At 42.1% G+C, this 21,492-nt stretch overlaps 1 protein-coding gene across 1 annotated transcript in view; it reads right to left on the bottom strand.

Moving 5' to 3' along the window:
- Positions 1–21,492, bottom strand: part of HS2ST1 (heparan sulfate 2-O-sulfotransferase 1) — a 165,676-nt gene that overhangs the window by 35,239 nt on the left and 108,945 nt on the right. The window contains exon 2 of the mRNA XM_045026723.1: positions 4,733–4,971. Within this exon, the coding sequence (XP_044882658.1) occupies positions 4,733–4,971 (239 nt within the window). The remainder of the gene's footprint in view (positions 1–4,732; positions 4,972–21,492) is intronic.

Here is a 21,492-nt window from a genome sequence, read left to right as displayed (position 1 = left end):
TGGTATGTGGAGGGTGTCCGCCACTCTCTTCACCAGCTTGAGACATGTGGAAGTCATCCGCCATGGACGGTGGCAACAGCATGACTGCTTCATCCAGTGAGGAAGAGGATATGGCCGTGAGTGTGATCTCCTCCTCTGTGTCCACCTCTCGCTCCTCCACTTCCAAGGCATGCGATGATGTAGCCAAGGGGCATGCCTGGGAAGCTGTTGGGCAATGCTCGGTGTCTTGAGATGGGCTGGTGGTGCACCACCCAGGTGTCCTAGTATGGCCCCTGCGGGGGCATATGGCCTGGCAGAGGTGCCCACGGATGACCATACCAAGATGGTGGCGTGCCATCTGGTGGTACAGTCACAGACCCTGTTGATATCAGGTCCCATATAAAGCTTAGGAGGAAGAGAGAGAAACCCCATCTGGCTCACTGTCCGATCCCTCACTTGACATCAGAGAGGCATGGAATGATTGTGCGGAAATCCCTTTGGTTGGCCATGCTCTGTGCTGTGATCTCGATAGCGAGGGGCAGAGAGTCAGGAGCTTCCGACATAGCCAGGTCACTGGCCTGATGAAATTTTGCCCGTACTGAGCATCCCAGCATCAGTAGCGGTGCTGGGAGAGATGAGGACCTCACCCATACCGATCTTTCCAATGGCAGATGGGCCACTGCCGCTGATGGTACCAATGCATACCGAGAATGTCTTAGAGCATTTGACCTTGTGTCTCTCTACCGAAGATTCGATGCCCATGCCCAAAGGATCTGTGGGCTTGTCAACAGTACTGGACACCAACAGAAGAATCTCAGTAGGAGCTGCTGGCAGAGGGAACACTTTTTTTGGACGTGGCCCTTGCTAAGGCAGCAAATGCACTGGGAGTGCACCGGGACTGACTTGCTGCAAGTGCGACATTTCTTCAGGCCTGGAGAGCCAGGAATACCCTTTTCATGGGGTCTCCTCCCACCCACAAGGGGTCAACACAAGAACAAAATCTATTCTTTTTTCTAGTTTTTTTTTTAAAAAGTCAAGGCCAAATAAAAGTCAAAAGAAGGCTAAAGGGTTTCTAAAAGCTAAAAAAAAGGCTCCGTCTCTAACCATGGGCGTGTGAGAAGGAACTGAGGACGGCTAACCCATGCGCACTGGCTAGCCTCGTGCAACAGCACAAGGAAACATAGTGCATGTGCAGGCCCAGTGGACACTGCTACCAAAGTTCTCCGATCAGCGGCACAGGGATGCAGACACACTTACAGTGGAGCATCCATAGGGGCACCACTCAAAGAACCACCGTTAATTACTCTTTGTTTCATACTGGTCCAGGCAAAACCCATGGCTAAGAAGGTTTTATCAATCATAGCATACAGTCATCATGTATATCAGAGGCCTGCTTAGATGATTTAGCCAGGACTTTTCTTAGCTTATCTTTCAACAGATGATACTCAGTCCAGCACAAGCCAAGACAGGGTAAGTGAGCTGCTGTACACAACTGCATTTGGCTTAAGATGTGGACCTGTACTACAAAGAACTTCTGAAGTTTTATGACAACCCACAGCCATGCTGGAGGTAAATGATTTTTATTCTCATTGGGTCACTGATGACTATTTCTTACAATTCTCTGTCCCTCTCTCCTGTTGAATGGGGGTTGGCTTTTGTTTGCTTGTTTGTTTTATTTTAAAGGGTTTTGTAGCTACTGGGGCTCACAAAAGAGTGAATGATTAAAGTTTGTGTCCAAACTAAGTAAGATCTTTGAGGTTATTTTGGAAAATACAAGTAAGTGTGAATGAGTTTCTATTAAAGTGTTTTCCAGGTATTTTTAGAAAAATAAATCAAAGGCTATTTCAGAGCTCCTAATAGGTGTTAGCTCAGCTGAGCTTCACTGAATTGAAAACTGGATCAAATGTACTCAGAGGAGCTAAGAAGTACTGCAAGGTAAACAGGAATGAATGAAGAAGTTCAATTTTCTAGGTAACTGGAAGCTTAAAATGATTCCAGTGATCTAAAAGGAGGGGCTAAAAGGTCCTACATCAACTCAGCAAAATAAGCCGGGGAAAATTTACATTAAAAAAAACTGAATACAGCACAAAACTGGTGTCCTACTACACAATTTACTCCCAATCCACCAATTACCTCTCCTTGTCCCTAAATCCATCCTTCTTCCTCTCTGCAGTACTGACCAAATATGTAGCTTTTTTCCTATGACTGTCTGTCCCAGGAACTTCTTTTGAGACACCTGAATTGTTCCAGCTTTTCATTATGATGTTGGCTTTGTTTATAACTTCTAAATATTTGTTCAAGACATATTGCTATACTGAGTAGAATTAGCTGTGTGTTCACCAGGAACAAACAGTCCAGTAGAATGAATGCAGTATGGGGTGAAGAGAAAATTCTAAAGAAACTACCAAAACTGTCTTTTTGCTCAAGGTGAATGATGATGACATTTGTTCAGTGTTTCATGATGAACTTATTCAGAGCACTACGTTAGTGGAAAATATCCACTTTGGGAAATACAGTTACCTTAGTCTGAGGCCTCTTACTTCCCAGGCTGCATGCGTCTCTTGTCAACAGCAGCAGCTGCTCCACTGCTATGATCCTTTTCTCCCAATAGGCAGGGCTAATCATTTTGCTATTGCATTGCTGCTTCTTCCCACTGCCTTGCTGTTATACACCTCTCTTTCTCTGGCTGTATTTTTCCTGCTGGCTATTTTATTATTCCTTTTTCTGGAGATAATTTCCTCCCCCGCAGTGCCATCTGAGTTGCTTATTGGAGGAAGGGTGGAACAGATGACCGTGTAGGAGCCTTACTGGCTGGTTCTAAAGGGAATGGAGTCACAGCAACCAGCCCTTGACTGGCTGCCAAAAATCCAAAAATTTGCAGGAGACACAACAAGGGGTGGACAGAAAACCTGTGACTCCCCAGTTCTGGGAAGGACTTGAGGAAATCATGACAACTGACCACTCTGAATTTAGGAACACAGATTGCTACACTGAAGCAGAACAGTGATCCATCTAGTTTGGTACCGTGTTCAGGATCAAGAGGTAGAAATCCTACGTAGGCAGGAATGGCATAACCTGTCACCAAGAAAAGTTTCATCACCCCAAAAAGTTAGGGCTTGTCTACACAACCTAATAATTTGGGCTACGGGAGTGTGAACTGCAATGCACACCAAAATACTCCAGCTCCCTGATGGGGATGCTCCTAGTGTGAACTAAAAGGTATCTAGTTTGCATTAACATAGACCTGTTTGAAGAGGACTACATTAATGTGAACTAGGTACCTTTTAGTTTGTGCTAGTAACAGCCATATGGTAGAGTTAAGCCCATAGAGGTTGCCCTGAAGCTTGAAGGCGTTACATCCTTTCCAGAGTTTTTATTTAAAAAAAATATTGACTTATCAAATATTTACTATATAGTTGGCAGAAGCCTTGGTATGAAAACTACTTCAGTTTCTTTAAGTCAGTGATTCATATTGTCCATTGAAACACTGCTTTCTGAATTTAAATTATCCAAAATTCTGAAATAAAACCAAATATGTTTCAATCGTAGGTTCTCTCTCAGAGACAGACACACACAGTTCAATTACTTGTTAAGAAAACAGCTCATTATCCCCGTCAATGATTATTCTTACTTTATTTTACCTATAACTAAGAGCTACTGAGGTGAAACAATAATGCAGAATCTTGATCCTGACTTGACAATATGCCACAAGCAGCTATAGCATTACCAGTAATGCTATATTTAGTTGATCCATGTTCACTTATATTACAGAAAAAATAGGCTAACAGAAATTTGGGATCTGATTTTTAAAGTCAGGAATGTGCATTTATGAGACTAATTCAGGCACATGATTTCATATGCAAATTGGACAACTGTATACTTTAACAGGTCTAATTGGTCACTTGCATATGCAATTACATTTGTGAATTTACTCACAGTAACTGCATTGCAAATTAGATACACAACTGTGCACAACTAATTTTGCAAGTAATGATTTTCTGTTAAGTTAAACACTGTAAGCAGAGCAACATTATGCAGTGAGGGGTTTTTAAAGAATAGGGTTTAAAAAAGAACTTAGAAATATTCAGGGACATAGAAGTGGACTGAAAACTTGCTGAACATTATATAATATAATGCTGAACATTATATAATACTTCCTAATACAATTTTCCTTGAGATGTTCATTGCATTATGTTATTTCATCTCTAGTAATTTATAACTCACCTAGCTGAATGAGCTTTTTATTCTTCTCATTTAAAATACATTTTTGGAGAGTTAACTTTGATACACATGAAAGTGGTGAAATGGAAGCACTATATACAGCCAAGCATAACGTGAATAAACGATATACTAGACAAGTATTACACATTGCTATGCCAATGCAGGTCAGTCCTGAGCCACCGTATCCCTTTTTATTCTAGTCTTTGACCTTTAAGCAGAGACTTCTATCATGCCAAGTAGTGTGGTAAATTAATCTTGTTACATAATGAAACAATATTAACTTTCTCCATATACAGAGAAAATGTCATTCTAATTATAAATTTATTTAATAAAGCTACATTCTAATGGCACCCAATTCCATCTGTTCCTCCGGTTATATTTGTAATAGCAAATTACTATTCTTTGTGGACGTATGTACACACTCAAAATGCTTTTTCCTGAATAGTGCTGAACACACAATAAAATATCTAATACATTAAAACTGCTGAAGTGGCTAAAAACCCATACCATCATCTCCATAAATTTAACTTACCTGATCTTGCAGTGACATAACAGGATTATTTTTGGTTGTATTGATATGCAGAACATGATATTTGTTCTTTGCACAAAGGTCATAGGCAATATTTGTGAAGGATGTGCTTGCAGTTTTAGGTACTCTGTTGTAAATGATCACCACATCATCATCTTCATCCAGTGTTGCATCTTGTCGAGGACCATCTATTGTATGACGTTGTTCTATTTCTCTGACTTCATGTCTTGCAATAGCTCTTTCTGTAAAGAGTAACAGAAAAACTAAGCTTTCAGTGATAATGAAGAAGTAGATAGTGATCTTGAAACTCAGTCCTTAGAATTAAAATGACAAAAAAGGTTAAAAACCATCTTACTAATAAAGAAAACTACTAATTGCTTGTTTTTTAACGCCTGGATTTAAAATTTTCCATTCCCGCTCATTATGTTTTTATAGATTAAGCTAAATTATGCTTGGAGACAGAATATGTTGTCTGGAAACTGATAAACAGTGAGTGATATTCTTTCCTTTGACTTACGTTAGCATTAAAAAAAGCTACCCTATTTTCTTTAAAAAGTTGTCTCTGATGCTGTATCAAAATGGTAACACTTCTCACAAGTCCCTCCAAAAATCCTATAAAATACCCAGTACTCAGAAATGATACTAGGTAAAAGGAATAATTAAATCAAATATTAAAGTAAAGTATAAAATATGTATTAAAAAAAAACAGTAAAATCACTGACCATAGATGGTTTAGTCAATTAATGGTGAAGAGGCACTGGGAGTTTAAATAAAAGAACTATTGTTCTTATTCCAGTTAAGACAACTCCCCATGTGTAAATACTACAATGTATGGTTTTGCAAAAATCTAATTAGCTGTATTACACCCAAATTTGACAAGAAAAGAAACAGGAGACGCTTATGAAATTATTTACATTAGGGGGCAAAATTATTGCCCTGAATACAAACCTATATCAAACCCAAGGAAGAGAGAGAAAAAAGAGAAAAGCAAGCCCTGAATAAGACATTTTTTGGAGAGGTGGGTAAGCTACAAATAAAAATAAAAATTCCTTTTACAAGAATTTGTAAAATTTGTAAAAAGCTCTGGACAATTGGTCTCCTCTTCAAATATCAAAGCTACTTGGAAAATGAGAAGCAGATCGTTATGGCTCTACAGCATGCCAAACATACTTTGTGCTGACCCAGACAAAATTCAAAAGCTTTGTTCTGTTCAAGCTAAGTAGAGCACCCACCACCATTCACAATTTAAATTTCAAAGCATCTTTTTAGAATTATGCATTATGATACTACTGTCTTTAATGGTGTACCTTTTTTCCCCCACATGGGTAAACAACAAGGTTTGAGCTCAGGATCAAGAGATTCACATCACAAACCTTTTCTACTTGAACTAAAGGAGTAATTATTAGTAAAAATAAGCTGTTGTCCTTTATATGGAGTACTTCCTAGAGCAGTGGTCCCCAATTTTTTTCTGTCATGCTCCCCCCTTACCAATAGTGGAATCTGTCCATGCCCCCTGGAAGCCATGGTCAGACGTGGGACCAGGAGCAGGGCCACAGTTGTAGCCAGGGGTGGGGCAGAGGCCAGGAGTGGGGCCAGAGCTGCAGCCACGGACTGAGGGCCTAAGGTTGGGAGCAGGGCCTGAGACCAGGAGCTGTGGCCGGGGCTGGGTGGTGTTCCCTTCTTGCCCCCTGTAGGGGCTGGCCTGGTCCCCCACCGAAAGTTCCTACACACACACACCCCAGAAGGGTTTGCCCCACAGTTTGGGGACCACTGTCCTAGAAGGATGTTATGACTCACACTCAGTGAGGCACAGCTATGTGTGACAACAGGGGAATGTTAGTTATGATCCTGGCTTCTCTTCCTGGCTCAAGGGCAGTGTGGTCTAGTATTTAGAGCAGTGGTTACAGACCGCATAGCTACATATATTGATTTGGCACATTCATTCTGAAAGTCAGTGTGACAGAATGGGTGAGAGTCTGCTCTGTCATACTAGAGACCTGAGTTATAATCCCAGGTCTGCTTGAAGTGACCATGGGCAACTTCTCGATTACCTTACTTGTAAAATGGATAATACTGGTCTTCCTCTTAGCTTACAGATATGAAGCTTTGCTCAGTGGTAAGGGGTATGAACCGGTGAGACAAGAATCTAATGTTCGATCCTGGCTCTCAGCCCAATGCACTTTTCCTCTAGGCCAAATGGAGTTCAGGGAAAGTTTCTCGCTCCCCACTCTCATATATGCATAAGATTTTACCTGCAATGCAGGCAGGTGTGACAGGACTGCCAAATATGAGATTGCAATGAAGGATGCATGGCACTTGGTAGAACTGCATCCTCCCCCTCTCCTTTCCCATTCCCTATCTCCTCTTCCATCACCTTTGGTCTTCACTTTTCTTCCTCCTCTTGTGCTCCTAACTCACCATCTCATACTGTTCTCCTTCACCCTACCTCTATACCACAGTTTAAATGTGAAATATTTTAAAAAAAACAATGTAGAACTATCAAGCTGTGCACACAAGTAGCCTATGAAACCAAATATTATCACTGCCCTCAGCTACACTCCTACAACTTCTCTCCTACTGTTTGTTACACACATTTCCCAAGTCTTGTTTTCGACTGCAAACTCTTCAGGCAGTACCATCTCTTCCAAAGTACCTGTACAACTCCTAATACAAAGCCCCAATCCTGAATGGGGCCATTGGGTGCTACCACAATAATAATATTAAGAAGAAAGAAGTACAGATGTATGCATCTCTTTCTGCTGTGCACTCAGTCTTGAACCGAGTAGTGCTGGCAGCACTGTAACCACTGACAGACAAGGTTTCCTCTTGCAGCCCAGATGGGTGTGAAATTGCCTGTAAACGATTCATGTATTTCTCAATTGACAATTGAATATCTAGTCTTACCCATTTGCCTGAACTGAAAGATCTAGAAAGAAAAGAAGAATTTTGTGGGTTTTTTTTCCTAGAGTAAGTCACTTAATTCAGCAAATAGCAGATTAAAGGAAACCTAATGTTAACGTGTTAAAAAATAGTAACTTCATCTAGTTGTGTAATGATGTGGCTCATTAGCACATCCTGAATATCATTAAGCTAAAACTCCAGAAAGCTGCCATGTTCCCTGCGTGATTTCAATTTGTGAAATAGTCTGCCTGGGAAGAATATGTCTGGAGAACCAGTTAAATGACACCACCACAATGACACAAGATAGTGGAAGGATCTGTAGCTGAGCTGTTTACAACTCTTTTTGTTAACATATTAGATAAATGATGTCTTTGTTAAGAACTCAACACCCTGGCACATTCAATTAAGAAGCTGGAACTCACAACAAAATGAGTTGTGACACCAAGGAAGTCTTCCAGTAAAATTAGGAAAGACCAGATTTAACATTCCTACGGTCTTGTCTAGCCAAAGTAGTTGTATCACTTAACTTTACAAGCACAATTAAATCGGTGCAACTCCTCTAGTACTGACACCACATTACCAATATATAAGTGCTTATACTAGTATAACTGCATCCATGCTAAGTGTTGTGCTGGTATAACTATTTCAGTTTAAAAAAGAAATCATACTCCTAACCAAATTAATTATACTAGTATAAAAACTGTGCGTAGATCACAAAAGATAACCCCTTCGGCATGTGCAAATATCAAGAGTAGATGTGGAATTTGAATGATGATACCACCACACAGCTGAAGGGAGCATGACACACATAGGTTGATCTTCCCCACTTCCCACAAGACAGATACTGCTCTGTTGCCCATAGTGGCACAAATATGGAACAGCATCTCAGATGGCAGAAATCAAACAGAGATAATCTGCACTTCTCTTACACCAGTGCAGCATATCTACAGCAGGGTTTGTACCAGTGTAGCTACACCAATGCAAAGAACTCCAATGTAGACAAGATTAGAGTATGCTGAAAGAGGAGCTCTGTACATGTGCCAGTATACAGATAGACAGCTTCACTGGAGGCAGAATCAGTAAGGAGGAAGGAAACAAACAAAGAAACCAACACATCCACATCCAGACACTCCTTTGAAGAAATTGCCAGAGAACTTTGAGCACTCAAGCTTACCATTTTGCACAAAAGTGTTTTAAGAATGCAACAAGCCTGAAAAAACTGCTAAATCGTGCTTTTCAATCAGCTAAAAACATAGGCTATGGCTACACTACGAGGCTTTTAGCGACACGGTAAGAACATACAAATGTTTAGCATATCCTTGCAATGCTGGCTACCAAAGTGCCATGCAAATGCTTGTTCTCACTTTCTGGTGACATTGTAAATAAGAAGAGGGCAGCATTATCTCCTGTAAATGTAAACAAACTTGTTTGTGTTAGCGATTGGCTGAAAAAGAAGTAGGACTGAGTGGACTTGTAGGCTCTAAAACAGTGGTTCTCAAACTGGGGTTTGTGAACCCCTGGAGGTTTGCAGAACATTACAAGGGGCTCGCAAGAAAAATTTCACTAACGGTGACCAGAGAACCCCAGCATTGGAGGCAGCAGGTGGGACCCGGTTGCAGGGCAGACAGCCTGAGCCCCAGGAAGAGCGGGGCCGGGCAGTTGGGGCTGGCAGTCCGAGCCCTCCCCCACCCTCAGCGGGGGAGCTGGCAGCCCGAGCCTCAGGAAGAGCGAGGCCAGGCAGCCCGAGCCCTGCAGCCCGAGCCCCAGGGAGAGCAGGGCCTGGCAGTTGGGGCTGGCAGACCGAACCCTGACCACCCCCCCGTCAGTGGGGGAGCCGGCAGCCCGAGCCAGAACGGGGCTGGGCAGTTGGGGTTGGCAGCCTGAGCCCTGACCCCCGTCAGTGGGGGAGCCGGCAGCCCAAACCCCAGCGCTCCGCGTAGGGCTGGCAGCCTGAGCCCCAGGGAGAGCAGGGCCAGGTAGTTGGGGCCGGCAGCCCGAGCCCTGGCGGTCAGCGGGACCTGCAGCACAAGCTCAATGGGGTCCAGCAGCAGGAGCTCTATGGAGTGCGGATCCAGCAGCCCAGACCCTGGCGCGGGGCCAGTAGCCTGAGCCCTGTGGTGGGCAGAGTGGCAGCTGAGACCCCCAGACCCGCAGGTGGCAGCTTGAACCCCTGTCCTTGTCAGACAAGGGAAGTTGGTATGGAGGGCAGAGTGAGCAGGAGCCAGGCTGTACATGGGGGCGGGGTGTACACAGGACACCCTCGTAGGGAGAGACCTCATGGCAGAAGAAAAGCTGTTTGCAAACCAAACCAGCCAGAAGCATGTTGAAGCCAGTGTAGCAGTGTTAAGGTGCCTCAGTAATTGTCATTCTCTCTGCAATGCTGTTTTGCTTCAGTGACACTTGAGTGAATCTTCTCATTTTCTAGTTTGTTGGTTGTTAGCAGTCTCTCTGTGTTGTTTTTATTAGAACTTTTGTACACAAGTTCAATGGGTAAGTGGCTGAAAAAGGAAAGTGTAAAAACGCAAGAATCAGCTAGTGTTTCCTCAAGTCCATACTGTAGAAAATCTAAGTCTAATGATTATGATGGTCCTGGAAAGTCACTTACAAAGAAAAGACGACGATTATATAAAATATGGCTTTACATGCATTGGTGATCAAGAATGTCCAAAACCACTGTGTGAGATTTGTGGTGATGTTCTAGCAAACAGCAGCCTCAAACCTTCTCTACTTCAGCGCCATTTAGAAACTAGGCATCCTGCACAACTCGACAAGCCTGTTGATTTTTTCAAGCGAAAATTAGCTGAGAGGAAAAGTGACATTACCAGTTTTATATCCAAAGCAAGTACTGATAATGAAAATGCACTTGAAGCATCATACCGTGTGAGCTACTGAGTAGCAAAAGCAACAGAAGCCCATACCATAGCAGAGAGCTTGATTGGTCCATGTATAAAAGATGTAGTTCATTGCATGCTCGGAGAAAAGGCTGCAAAAAGGATTGACATGATACCTTTGTCCAATAATATGTTGTCACGAAGAATTAATGACGTCAAATAATGTAGAGACCACAATTGTACAGAGAGTGAAAAATAGTCCATATTATGCTATACAGTTGGATGAATCAACTGATGTAGCTAATCTCTCTCTTTTGCTACTGGTTTGTATGTTATGTGAATTAATGTCTGGTTGAAGACGACTTGTTGTTTTGCAGACCATTGGAAGAATGTACAACTGGAGAAGAAATAGATTGGTTTCATTGCCTAGGCATTTGCACTAATGGGGCCACATCAATGACAGGGAAGTATACTGGATTTGTAGCTTGAACAAAAAAGGTTGCATCAAAAGTCTCTTGGATTCATTGCAGCATCCATAGACAAGCCCTCGCAACAAAACGTATGTCTGAGGGACTGAAGGAAGTGCTGGACAATGCAGTGAAAATGGTGAATTTCATAAAATCACGGCCAACAAATTCAAGAATATTTCACGTTCTTTGTGAAGAAATGGGTAGTATACACGATTGTCTGTTGACCCATGCTGAAGTTAGATGGCTTTCACTGGGCAAAATCCTTGTGCGCTTGTTTGAGCTTAGAGTGGAAATCCTAGGGTTTTTTTTTTCAACAGCCACCCTTTCCACCTTGCCAGCTGTATGGAAAATAACGTCTGGCTCCAGAGCCTAGCTTATTTAGCAGATATTTTCTCAAGAATTAATGACCTAAATTTCTCTCTTCAAGGTCTCAATATAACAGTTTTCAATGTGCAAGAGTGAGTTGAATCCATGATAAAGAAGTTGCAGTTCTGGGAAAGTTGTTTGGAAAACAATCAAACTGAGTGTTTCAGTAATCTTCATGACTTCCTGGCAGAACATAAACTTCAGTTGGATCAGTGCACTAAAACCAATATAATTACACACCTAAAAGGACTTTGCACAACTTTCAGGGATTGCTTTCCAACTATGTAAGGCGATAATGACTGGATTTGCAAGCCCTTTTGATGATACCACTTTCTCAACACATATATTGAACACTGAAGAAAAAGAGAAATTGAATGAGATCTCCTCCTGTGATTACGAACTGAAAAGGAGTTTCAGAAATCTGTCACTGATCAACTTTTGGCTGAGTTTATGAAACGAGTACCCCCTTCTGGCAGAAAATGCTGCTGCAGTTTTGTTACCATTTTCAACAACACACTTATGCGATAGAGCATTTTTCTCGTATGCACATTTGAAAACGAAATACAGAAACAGACTTGATGCCAAACCAGACCTGAGACTTTATCTTTCTCCAGTGGTTCCGGACTTCCAAGCTATGCAGAGCAAAGCAAGCGCATCCATCACACTGAGGAAATTTAAACTTAAAATCCTGGAAATATTCATTTTTAGAAGGGGGTTCACGAGATTTCACAATTTAGACAAATGGGTTCACGAGCTCTTAAAGTTTGGGAACCACAACTCTAAAGTTCTACATTGTTTTGTTTTTGAGTGCAGTTATGAGACAAAAAAAATCTACATTTGTAAATTGCACTTTCACAACAAAGATTACACTACAGTACTTGTATGAGATGAACTGAAAAATACTCTATCATTTTTACAGTGCAAAAATTTGTAATAAAAATAATATACTTTGTATTCTGTGTTGTAATTGAAATCAATATATATGAAAATGTAGAAAACATCGAAAAAAATTAAACAATAGGATACCAATTGAAATTTAACAGTGCAATTAAAACTGCAATTTTTTTAATCACAGTTAATATTTTTTCATCACATGAGTTAGCTGTGATTAATCGACAGCACTAAATTAAATACATTTTAAAACTATTTGAGCTAAGCTGGTGAGAACGCATGTGTGGACACATTAATTTAAATTGGTCTTCTACTGGTTCTGTAAATTTAGTTAAACCAGTGAACTGTGTGTAGATCAGGCATAAGGGTCAAGTTAGGTTAACGCTCTCTCACTAGAAAGAGATCCTGCAGGCCAAAAGATGGCCTCCCACAGGGACACCTCTGTAGTCCCACTGCCTTCAATTTAAACCTAGCTTTATAGTTAAGCTAAATCATATGAGCCAGATATTAACTGAAATATGAATGTCCAACAAAAGGTTTTGCACTAGCTTAACTAAATAGTTTAAAAACCACACTTTCACTTAAATCCATGTAACTTTGAATACGGACAACGAAGGCCTTAGTCTTTGTAACAATATACTATTCTGTTGATGCAAAAGAAGAAATATTTTCTAGCTTCTTAACGTGCTGGCTCTTAGTACCAACAGGAATAAAAGCAGTAAAGTCTGTCTCTCCTTAGAGCAAGTAGATATGACTCAGTTTATACAAGAAACAGATATATTTAGTCACTTGTAAGACTTTAAACCTATTATGGAAACATCCATCATATATTCATTTTCCTTTCCCAAACTGTAATGGCAAAATTATTCTTCATCCAGAACGAAAATCGCTCTTCTGTGCTCTTTATCTGTGTGCAAATTTCCACTGATGTCAATGAAAATTCACACACAAAAGATATAATATATGCAGTGGGGGCCGAAGAGAAGATTTTGTTGATTGTTCACCCTCAGAGAAAACTGCCTGCTGGAATGCAACAGTTGAAAAGGCAGCCCCCAATGAGAGAGACATCAGCACATATAGTTTTGAAGGAAACAGAACAGTGACATTCTTCTAAACAGGTTTGAAAACCCAGCTTAAGAATTTTTTTTTAAATAAATAACTCTTAAAACTAATCATTGTGATTTTCTTTAACAATACTTGTTAGCATCCTTTCCATTCTCAAAAAACTAATGCCTTTTTAGTCATTAAAAACTAAGTTTACACTAATATTTAGTTCATGTATGCAAGTCCTAATTAGGAACAAAGTATTATGCTCCCAAACTAGATTTAAAGATATACACTCTACTTAAAGAGTAATGAACTAAATTTTACAAATCTTACATTTACTGTATAGAGCAATTTTTATCCTGAAGGCTCCAAAAGAACCAGGATTTAAGTTTATTTTTGTTGAGACCCTCTCCTTCCCCACAGCCTAACATTATCAGAGTATTTGAGCGTAAAATTAATTTTTTTGAAGGAGATAATATCTGAGTTTCTTCCGTCTCCCAATATAATTAGTTGTTGAAGTTAATTGAATAACTAGCAGAACCCAAATACACATCCCGCCTCCCTAAATGGACGTTATTCTTAAATTGAATTAAGGAAACTGAAGTGGATGTATTTACCAGCTCTCAGATCTTGCAGAATCTTATTGAATCTACTTTTATTTTTAAGAACAATCTGATCATATGAAATATTCTAATGCCATAAGCTTTTAATTTAATGTCCATGCTGAAGTACTTGTTGATTCAAAAGAGCTTGCTTTTGTCCACTTCATCTTGGCTATGATGATGGAAACAGAGAAGTTTTCTATAAGGCTCAGAGTTCTAGAGGCACTGTACCTAGCTAACAAAAACAAAACAAAACAAAACAAAAAAAGACTTGTAGTCAAGCATATAAAAATTTTACTCCAAAATTATGATTTTAGGAAGGAAAGCCCATCTGTTCTGAAAAAGTTAGACTCTATGTAACAGGGCATAGCAGTGCTCCCTTTGCTCCTGCCTCTGCTTTGCTCCAAAAACCACTCCGAGACCTTCTGGCTCAGCAATCACTGGTGCAGTTTATTTTCAGTGTGCAATTCCCACCACCACCTCACCCCAGCCAGCCTGGGCGATTCTGCCTTAGGGACTTCTCAGTCTCTGCAACCAGGAGAGAAGAGCGCCCACTCTCCTTCCATTCTCTGGCTTCCCCTTTTCTGTCTGCCCCCCTGGCTTCCTTCCTCTGAGGCTTTTATGCAGCCCCAGGCTATTTAGGGGGACAACTGTTTCCCCTTTGTCAATCAGGTAAAGGTGTCTCTAGCCAGTTCCAATTTATCTCCCTTAACTGGAGTTGATGTGACAGAGGGCTGGCTCAGGAGTCCCAGCTCTAACCACTCCTTTCACACAGATTTTATGTAAAAAAAAAAAAAGGCTGTTCAAAATTGAGCTTCTGAGTTGCAAAATAAGAGGGAAGTTATAAGCATCTGTCTGTAAAACAGGAACTGTCCCTCACTGGGCACAGCTGAGTGAATGTATGACTGGTGTGTTCCTATAATTTCAGTTCCGACTTTTCGCTTACCTCGCATTTCTAAAGGTATTTTAGAGCTAGGACTTTTGGGGATTATTGAGACAATGCCTGTGGATCAACTTTGCTGATATAAAGCAAAATCAGGCTGTAAGCTATAGGCAGACCCTGCTCACAGAACAGGGCTGATATTGCAAAGCCGCACATTCCTAAGAAGTGCTAGGCACAGAGCATTCACGCAAACACATTCCAGAAGGATGGTACCAGAACACCTCGATACCAACACATTCCCTAAAGATAACAGGAACACGCTGACCCATCCTAAAGAAGGTCAGGATGACTGTGATGTACAGAGATGGACAGGGTGATGGGTAGTAACCGGCTATGTCAGAGGGTGTAAACTAACTATGCCAGAGGGGCAGTACATAACTAGTTTGTACTGATGTATAAAATGGGGTCTCGAAGGCAATGTCTCTGGCCAGCCTAGGGGGGAATGGAAAGTCCCGCCATTCACTGAGCTGTGCCCATTGTCACGGGCATATATGTGCTAGTGTAACTGTAGACATTGATCCGGGGAGCTAGGACTGTGCTTCATCGACAATAAACCTGGCCGGGTGCCTTCGTATCGTAACGGATCTGGGCGGTTTGCTCGAGGTCTGCTGTGCCAGCTGTCTGGGAAGATACACAGAGAGAATACATACACACACAGCCGAACATCTGACCACAGCTGCCTCAACTGGTATCAGAGCTATAGTCTCAACATTAGTTTCAAACTGGGAGTGATCTGACCCTACCTATATCAGTAACTGTGATTCTTCGAGATGTGCTGTCTACATACATTCTTCTTCTGGGTGTGCATTTTCCCCATTCACTCGAGATAAGAAGTTTCTGGACAGCAGCCGTTGGGGTAATGCATGCATCCTGTGTGTCTTGTGCTTGTGGGTATAAAAGACTGGCCTAATTACAAATACCAAATCCAGGTTTTATAAGCCTCTGTAGTAGCAAGGAAGGAGGGCAAGTTGTTGCATACATACGGATAAGGTTAAGATTTTGTCACTGTTGTTTTTAGTAAAGTCATGGACAGGTCATGGGCAATAAACAAAAATTCACTGGAGCCTGTGACCTGTCCGTGACATTACTAAAAATAACAGGGGGGCAGGGCTAGTTAGGGGGAGGAATGGAGTCCCATGGGGGGGGGCAGGAGGACTGACAGGCCGAGCCCCAGCTTCAACAGCCACAGCGGGGGGTGCATAGCCCCCGCTCCGGAGCTGGCCACAGCTGCGGGACAGGGGTGTGCAGTCCCAGAAGCAGCCGCCACCAAGCCCCAGCTGGAGCTGGGCATGGGTGGGGGGCTCATGGCCCTGGGACGCTGCAAGGGGGCGCGCCAAGTGAACTCCAGGGAAACTACTAACCCTGAGCTCTTTAAGATTAACAAATAATCCAGGATAGCTGAAATTTGGGTGCCAGTAGCAGGTAAATGGTGCTAACAATGTCCAAAATATTTCTTTTTTCTAATACTGGATAAAGAATCTTTAGACTAAAGGGGGAAACAAATGGTGTTTACGACAATCTATAAAAAACAATTATTTTCACACTCCAACAAAAATCTGGTCCTTCGTGTTACTGGTGGGTGAAAAACACAGGAGCAAATAGGACTCTGCTCTTGCTGGGCTTTGAGATCATTAACTAAAATGTAATGTAGCAGCTGTCTGAAATTTAGAACTACTGATGCTGAAAACCTGCTACTGTTTCATTAGTGTTTAATGCTCATTTACTTTCAAGATAGAATTTTTGTCAGAGCTTTATTTAGAACAAGAATATAAAGCCATACTGTATGCTATTCAACTACGCACACAGAAAAGTGTTATAAAACAGTTAAAGGTTTGGCTTAAACTATCTAACTAGAAAATTCTGTCCTAAAGCTGAAATCCTCTCACTATTCTGCACATGTATTATGTCTAAACTAATCTGATCATCAGATTCTACATTGCCCACTGTTCTATAGATATTTGACAGAAGACTTGTCAGTTGCAATTTTATGCAACACGGAGTTCAGGATTAAGTTTTGGTCATAATTTTTTATTTCTTGGTGGACAGTGAATACTTTCAAAAGTTTACAACTGAACATTGACTTAACACAGCTTTGAAATTTTACTATTAAGAAGAAAAAGCCCCCCCCCCCTTTTTTTTTAAATTTTTAACAGTACTTGTTAGGCCTTCAACTAAATGTTTTACTTACAAATTCCTGTTAAATATACAATTTGAAAGATAAAACTTGAATTTGAATTTTATACCAATCCAGATTTCTTCTCCCAAAACACATTTTGTTTTTCCATAGAGAACACAAGCCAACATGGTTCTATTTTATTTATTCATAAGACTCAGGAATGATGTCAACCAAGCTCTGGAAACAGAATCCGTTATTGTTACCTTGCACGTTCTCATCCACCTTTGCATTAGCACCAGCTGGTCATACACAGTAGGTATTTTGTTTCATTTAGGTAATTTTTCAGCAAGTATAGGTTAAAAAAAAAATATCACAGATATCTAGAATCCCAAAGTCGGGTCAAATTTACGGACCAAATTACTTCATTGTGTTCCTTTAAATAAAACAGTCAGACATCAGGAAAGTTTACAAACAATCTTTACTATGGAATTACATTATTTGCAAGAAACTTGTTGGTATGGGTGACCATACAAAGTAAACTGAGGGGGGGGGGGGGACAAGGGGACGACGACAATAACAACAACAACAACAAGTGAACTGAAGCCCCTAAAGCAGGGGTTGGCAACCTTTCAGAAGTGGTGTGCCGAGTCTTCATTTATTCACTCTGATTTAAGGTTTCGCGTGCTAGTAATACATTTTAACATTTTTAGAAAGTCTCTTTCTATAAGTCTATAATATATAACGAAACTATTGCTGTATGTAAAGTAAATAAGGTTTTTAAAATGTTTAAGAAACTTCGTTTAAAAACTAAATTAAAATGCAGAGCCCCCCGGACCAATGGCCAGGACCCGGGCAGTGTGAGTGCCACTGAAAATCAGCTTGTGTGCCACCTTCGGCACCCGTGCCATACATTGCCTACCCCTGCCCTAAAGTATTGCTTTTTGGAAAAAAATTGTAAGTACTTGAAAATAAAGGCTTATACTAAAAGTGCCTCTTCAACCAGAACTACAGTATCTTGTGATGCTATAATGATGTAGTTAACATTCATTACAAATTTACATAATGAAATCATTACAGAAACGTTTCAGGCACCATAACGTACAGTGGCAAGATTTACTACTTTTGCATAAACCAGATGCCAAATGGCTCTGCAAACTCTCCTACTTTAAACTGACCTTACTCACAGCATCACCACATATGGTATACATGAAATACACGATAAGGAAGGAATGCTGAAGCAGATAGAATAGACACCATTCAGCTCCCTTTTTCATCTCTGTAATTTCAGCCTTTTTTTATTATTATTATTAAGAAAACAAACCTTGTGAGATATTTAGTCAGAAACAGAAATAACTGATCATGGAGAGAGGCAGCTTGATGCTTCTGGGATTTGCCAAATGCTTTTCATGGCGAATTGTTACAAAGAACTGTAACTACAAGAGCTACAGTGAAAAATTCTGACAAGTCGGGGTAGGATTTGTTCTGTATATACAAAACTGTAGTTTATTATTTAACAGTGGAGCTTGTTCTTTCTTATTACTGTCTCTTCACCTTGCAATGCAGTTTTTAGCTGTTAACAGGAAAAGTTAATGGAGCTGTTTTATATACGGATAAAATTGTCACAAGTGTTCCAGTATACAAATGTGCTTGTCATTCCCTGAAGCAAAATCCAATTTCAAAGAATGAAAAAAAGCAAGATCAATATAGATTGCCTGACTCCATTTAGTAAGAAAGGCCGGAGACAGATTTTATACAAGCTTTCACCAGACATGCAGTCATTTACTTTTTCCACTAGGGTACCCAGCTAGCATGGAAGGGAAAGGGATTATTAAAAATTATTTTTTTTAAATCACTTAAATATCACTTTAAGGAAAAATATATGGACAATATTATGCTAGGATAAATCACAATTGTATCCCATGAAGCTATGATTGCAAAGACACACAGCCACTCCAATATGTTACATTTACATTCTTGACGGTCTTCCCTTCTTGGCTAAATTAATTTAATTTAGGGAAAAAATACAGCCAGTTTGTCCCCACATGAGCATCAGACAATACAGGAAACTGCATCTCCTGTTGATTTAGCACAGCAGTTGACATACCTTGACAAAAGATCGAAAGACTTTAGAGATCTTACGAATTTGTGCTTACCAATGATAATTTTACCACAATTATATCTCTGGTATCTGTAGATGGATATGCTACTGGCATAACTAATACTATTGACTATGTAAGGGCTAAGTATTTATTATGATAAACACTCTAGTTCTGGTTACAATAACATTATAAATCGCTTATATAACAGCCCCTTGCAAAAACATGAAGAAGTCTATAGGGTGAAATAGCATCAGCTATTGGAAATCATAATAGAATTAAAAATAATTTCAGCTCCCAAATGGATGCTCTATTGATCAGGCCTGCACAACATGCGGCCCGTGTGGGCTCACTGTGCGGCCCGCGGGCAAGCAGCAGGGTGGGGCTGCCGGGTTTACCCACTGCTCTGGAGGGGGGAGGGACCTCACAGACCCGCCACGCTCCAATCGCCCTAATGGCCAGAAGCGCACGTGTCTCTGTCTCCCGCTCCCCCCGCCTGGCGTACAGTGTGTGCGTCACTTCCGGGGACTTCCGTCGAGTGAGGGGAGGGGCGCCCAGCCTGGGCTCGAGCAGGACTGGGCCGAACGCCCCCCCCAATCCTCCCTTTGGTTAGGGGCGGGGTGGCTACTGCGCTGGTTGCTCCCACGGCGGCCTCCGTAGTGATGGGGGGCAGTGCTGTAATAAGGGCGAGGGGCGCAGAAAACGGCGGAGAAAAAAAAAAGCCGCTGGCATGGAGATATTTATAACCCGGGTGATCTCCCCGCGCCTCCCCGAGTGTCCCCCAGCCTCGACTTGCTGCAGGGAGGCAGTGTGGAGCTGCAGAGGAGAGATAGGAACTCTCTGCTCCAGGGCCAGGAAGGTGGCGCGGGGAAGCAACTGCTGCCGCAGGGTCCTAGTGCCCCCCATCTCTGAGCCTGCCCTTCCCCCCTCAGACCCTTTCATTTTCCAATGGGCACCAGCACAGCCCCGCCCCCCTCCCGCCCGCCTGCAGTCACCGCTCCTGCCCCACGCTGGACAAGGAGGCAGTCCCATCCCTCACCCCCAGTGAGGCTACAGTCAGCGGCAACATCATGGAAGGAGACGCATGCAGCACCCCCCCTGGCACCCACCACAGGGGAGGTGAGGGAGATTCCTGGACCTGAAAGGGGCACTAGGAGCACATGCAATGACAGTGGTGGGGGTGAGTGTGCTGTTGGGGGGGCAGGAAAAGGGGGCTCCTCCCCCAGAGCTTGCTGCTGCCAGCAGGGAAAGGGCTGGGGGGAGTCCTCCTCTCTGGCCCCTGTCCTGGAGCAGCCTGCCTGCACCCCAAACTCATCCCTAGCCCTGCCCCACCCCCCAGCCAGAGCTTTCACCCCCCCACCACACCCTCAACCCTCTACCCTAGCCCTGAGCCTCTCCAACACCCCAAACACCTTATCCACAGTCCCAGCCAGAGCCCTCACCCCCACACCCCAACCCTCTGCCCCAGCCCTGAGCCCCTCCCACACCCCAAACCTCCCATTCCCAGCCAGAGCCCTCACCCCCCACACTCCTACTCTCGCCCTGAGCCCCTCCCACACCCCAACCCTTCCTTTTCGCTCACAGCTGTTTCGGCGGGGCAGCGCTGGGGAAGGAGCGTTTGTTTACGAGAGGTGGGCGGTGCTGGGGGTATGTGCTGTGTTTCGGGGGGGGGGGCTGGGGGCATGTTTTGGCGGCGCTGGAGAGCGGGGTTCAGCCCTCAGCTGTTTTCTATGGAGTAATATGGCCCTTGCCGCTTTACGAGTTGTGCAGGCCTGCCCTTGATCATACATCTATAGTTTCATTTTCTTTGTTGAAATCTATTGGATCTTCATGGGGCCCTTCATAGTTTAGGTCTGAGGATTTCATACTATGGTATACCCTGGTTCCTTTATATTCAAATCATCAGTAATCAAGTATTTATTTTCATATAATACCTGTTAAAACTGATTCACAAGCAAAAAATTCATTGACTTCAGTAACTTAAATAGCAATAGATATAAAATCTTCTCATTTTCCTCTTGGAGATCTGTACATTGAAAACCTATCTACTTAAACTGAAATGGAGCAGAAAAAAGGTAGCAAGGACAGCAAAAAACAGAATGATTGTTAAGTTGTGCAGCAAGCTTGTTTTGTTGAATTTTACATTTGTCCATATTAACCTCTCCTGTGTTCAAAAATTACATTTTATAGCTACTGCATAGTAAATGAAAGAGTGGGAAACTTGAATGTGTTTTTTATCCATTAAATACACTGAATATTAAGAAAATAAATTGGTTCTTTAAACCTGCTCTGTAAGTCTCTGCTTGCTATATCACAGCATGACACTGTGCACCTTTGGATCATAACTCAACTAAGCGGAATGGGACTAAGGTATGTAGGCTGCCGACGACCTGCTTCCTCTCTGAAAAACAAGATTTCTTCACAAGCAAGCCAAATGGATACCTCCTCACTGGTTTGCGAATGAAGACAGAGCTATTGTTCTACTGCTCAGCTGAGGCAA

This window comes from Mauremys mutica, chromosome 8 (assembly GCF_020497125.1).
Source record: "Mauremys mutica isolate MM-2020 ecotype Southern chromosome 8, ASM2049712v1, whole genome shotgun sequence".
Taxonomy (NCBI): Eukaryota; Metazoa; Chordata; order Testudines; family Geoemydidae; genus Mauremys; species Mauremys mutica.
Note: the sequence above shows the minus strand (reverse complement) of the source record. Positions and strands in the feature narration are given on the sequence as shown.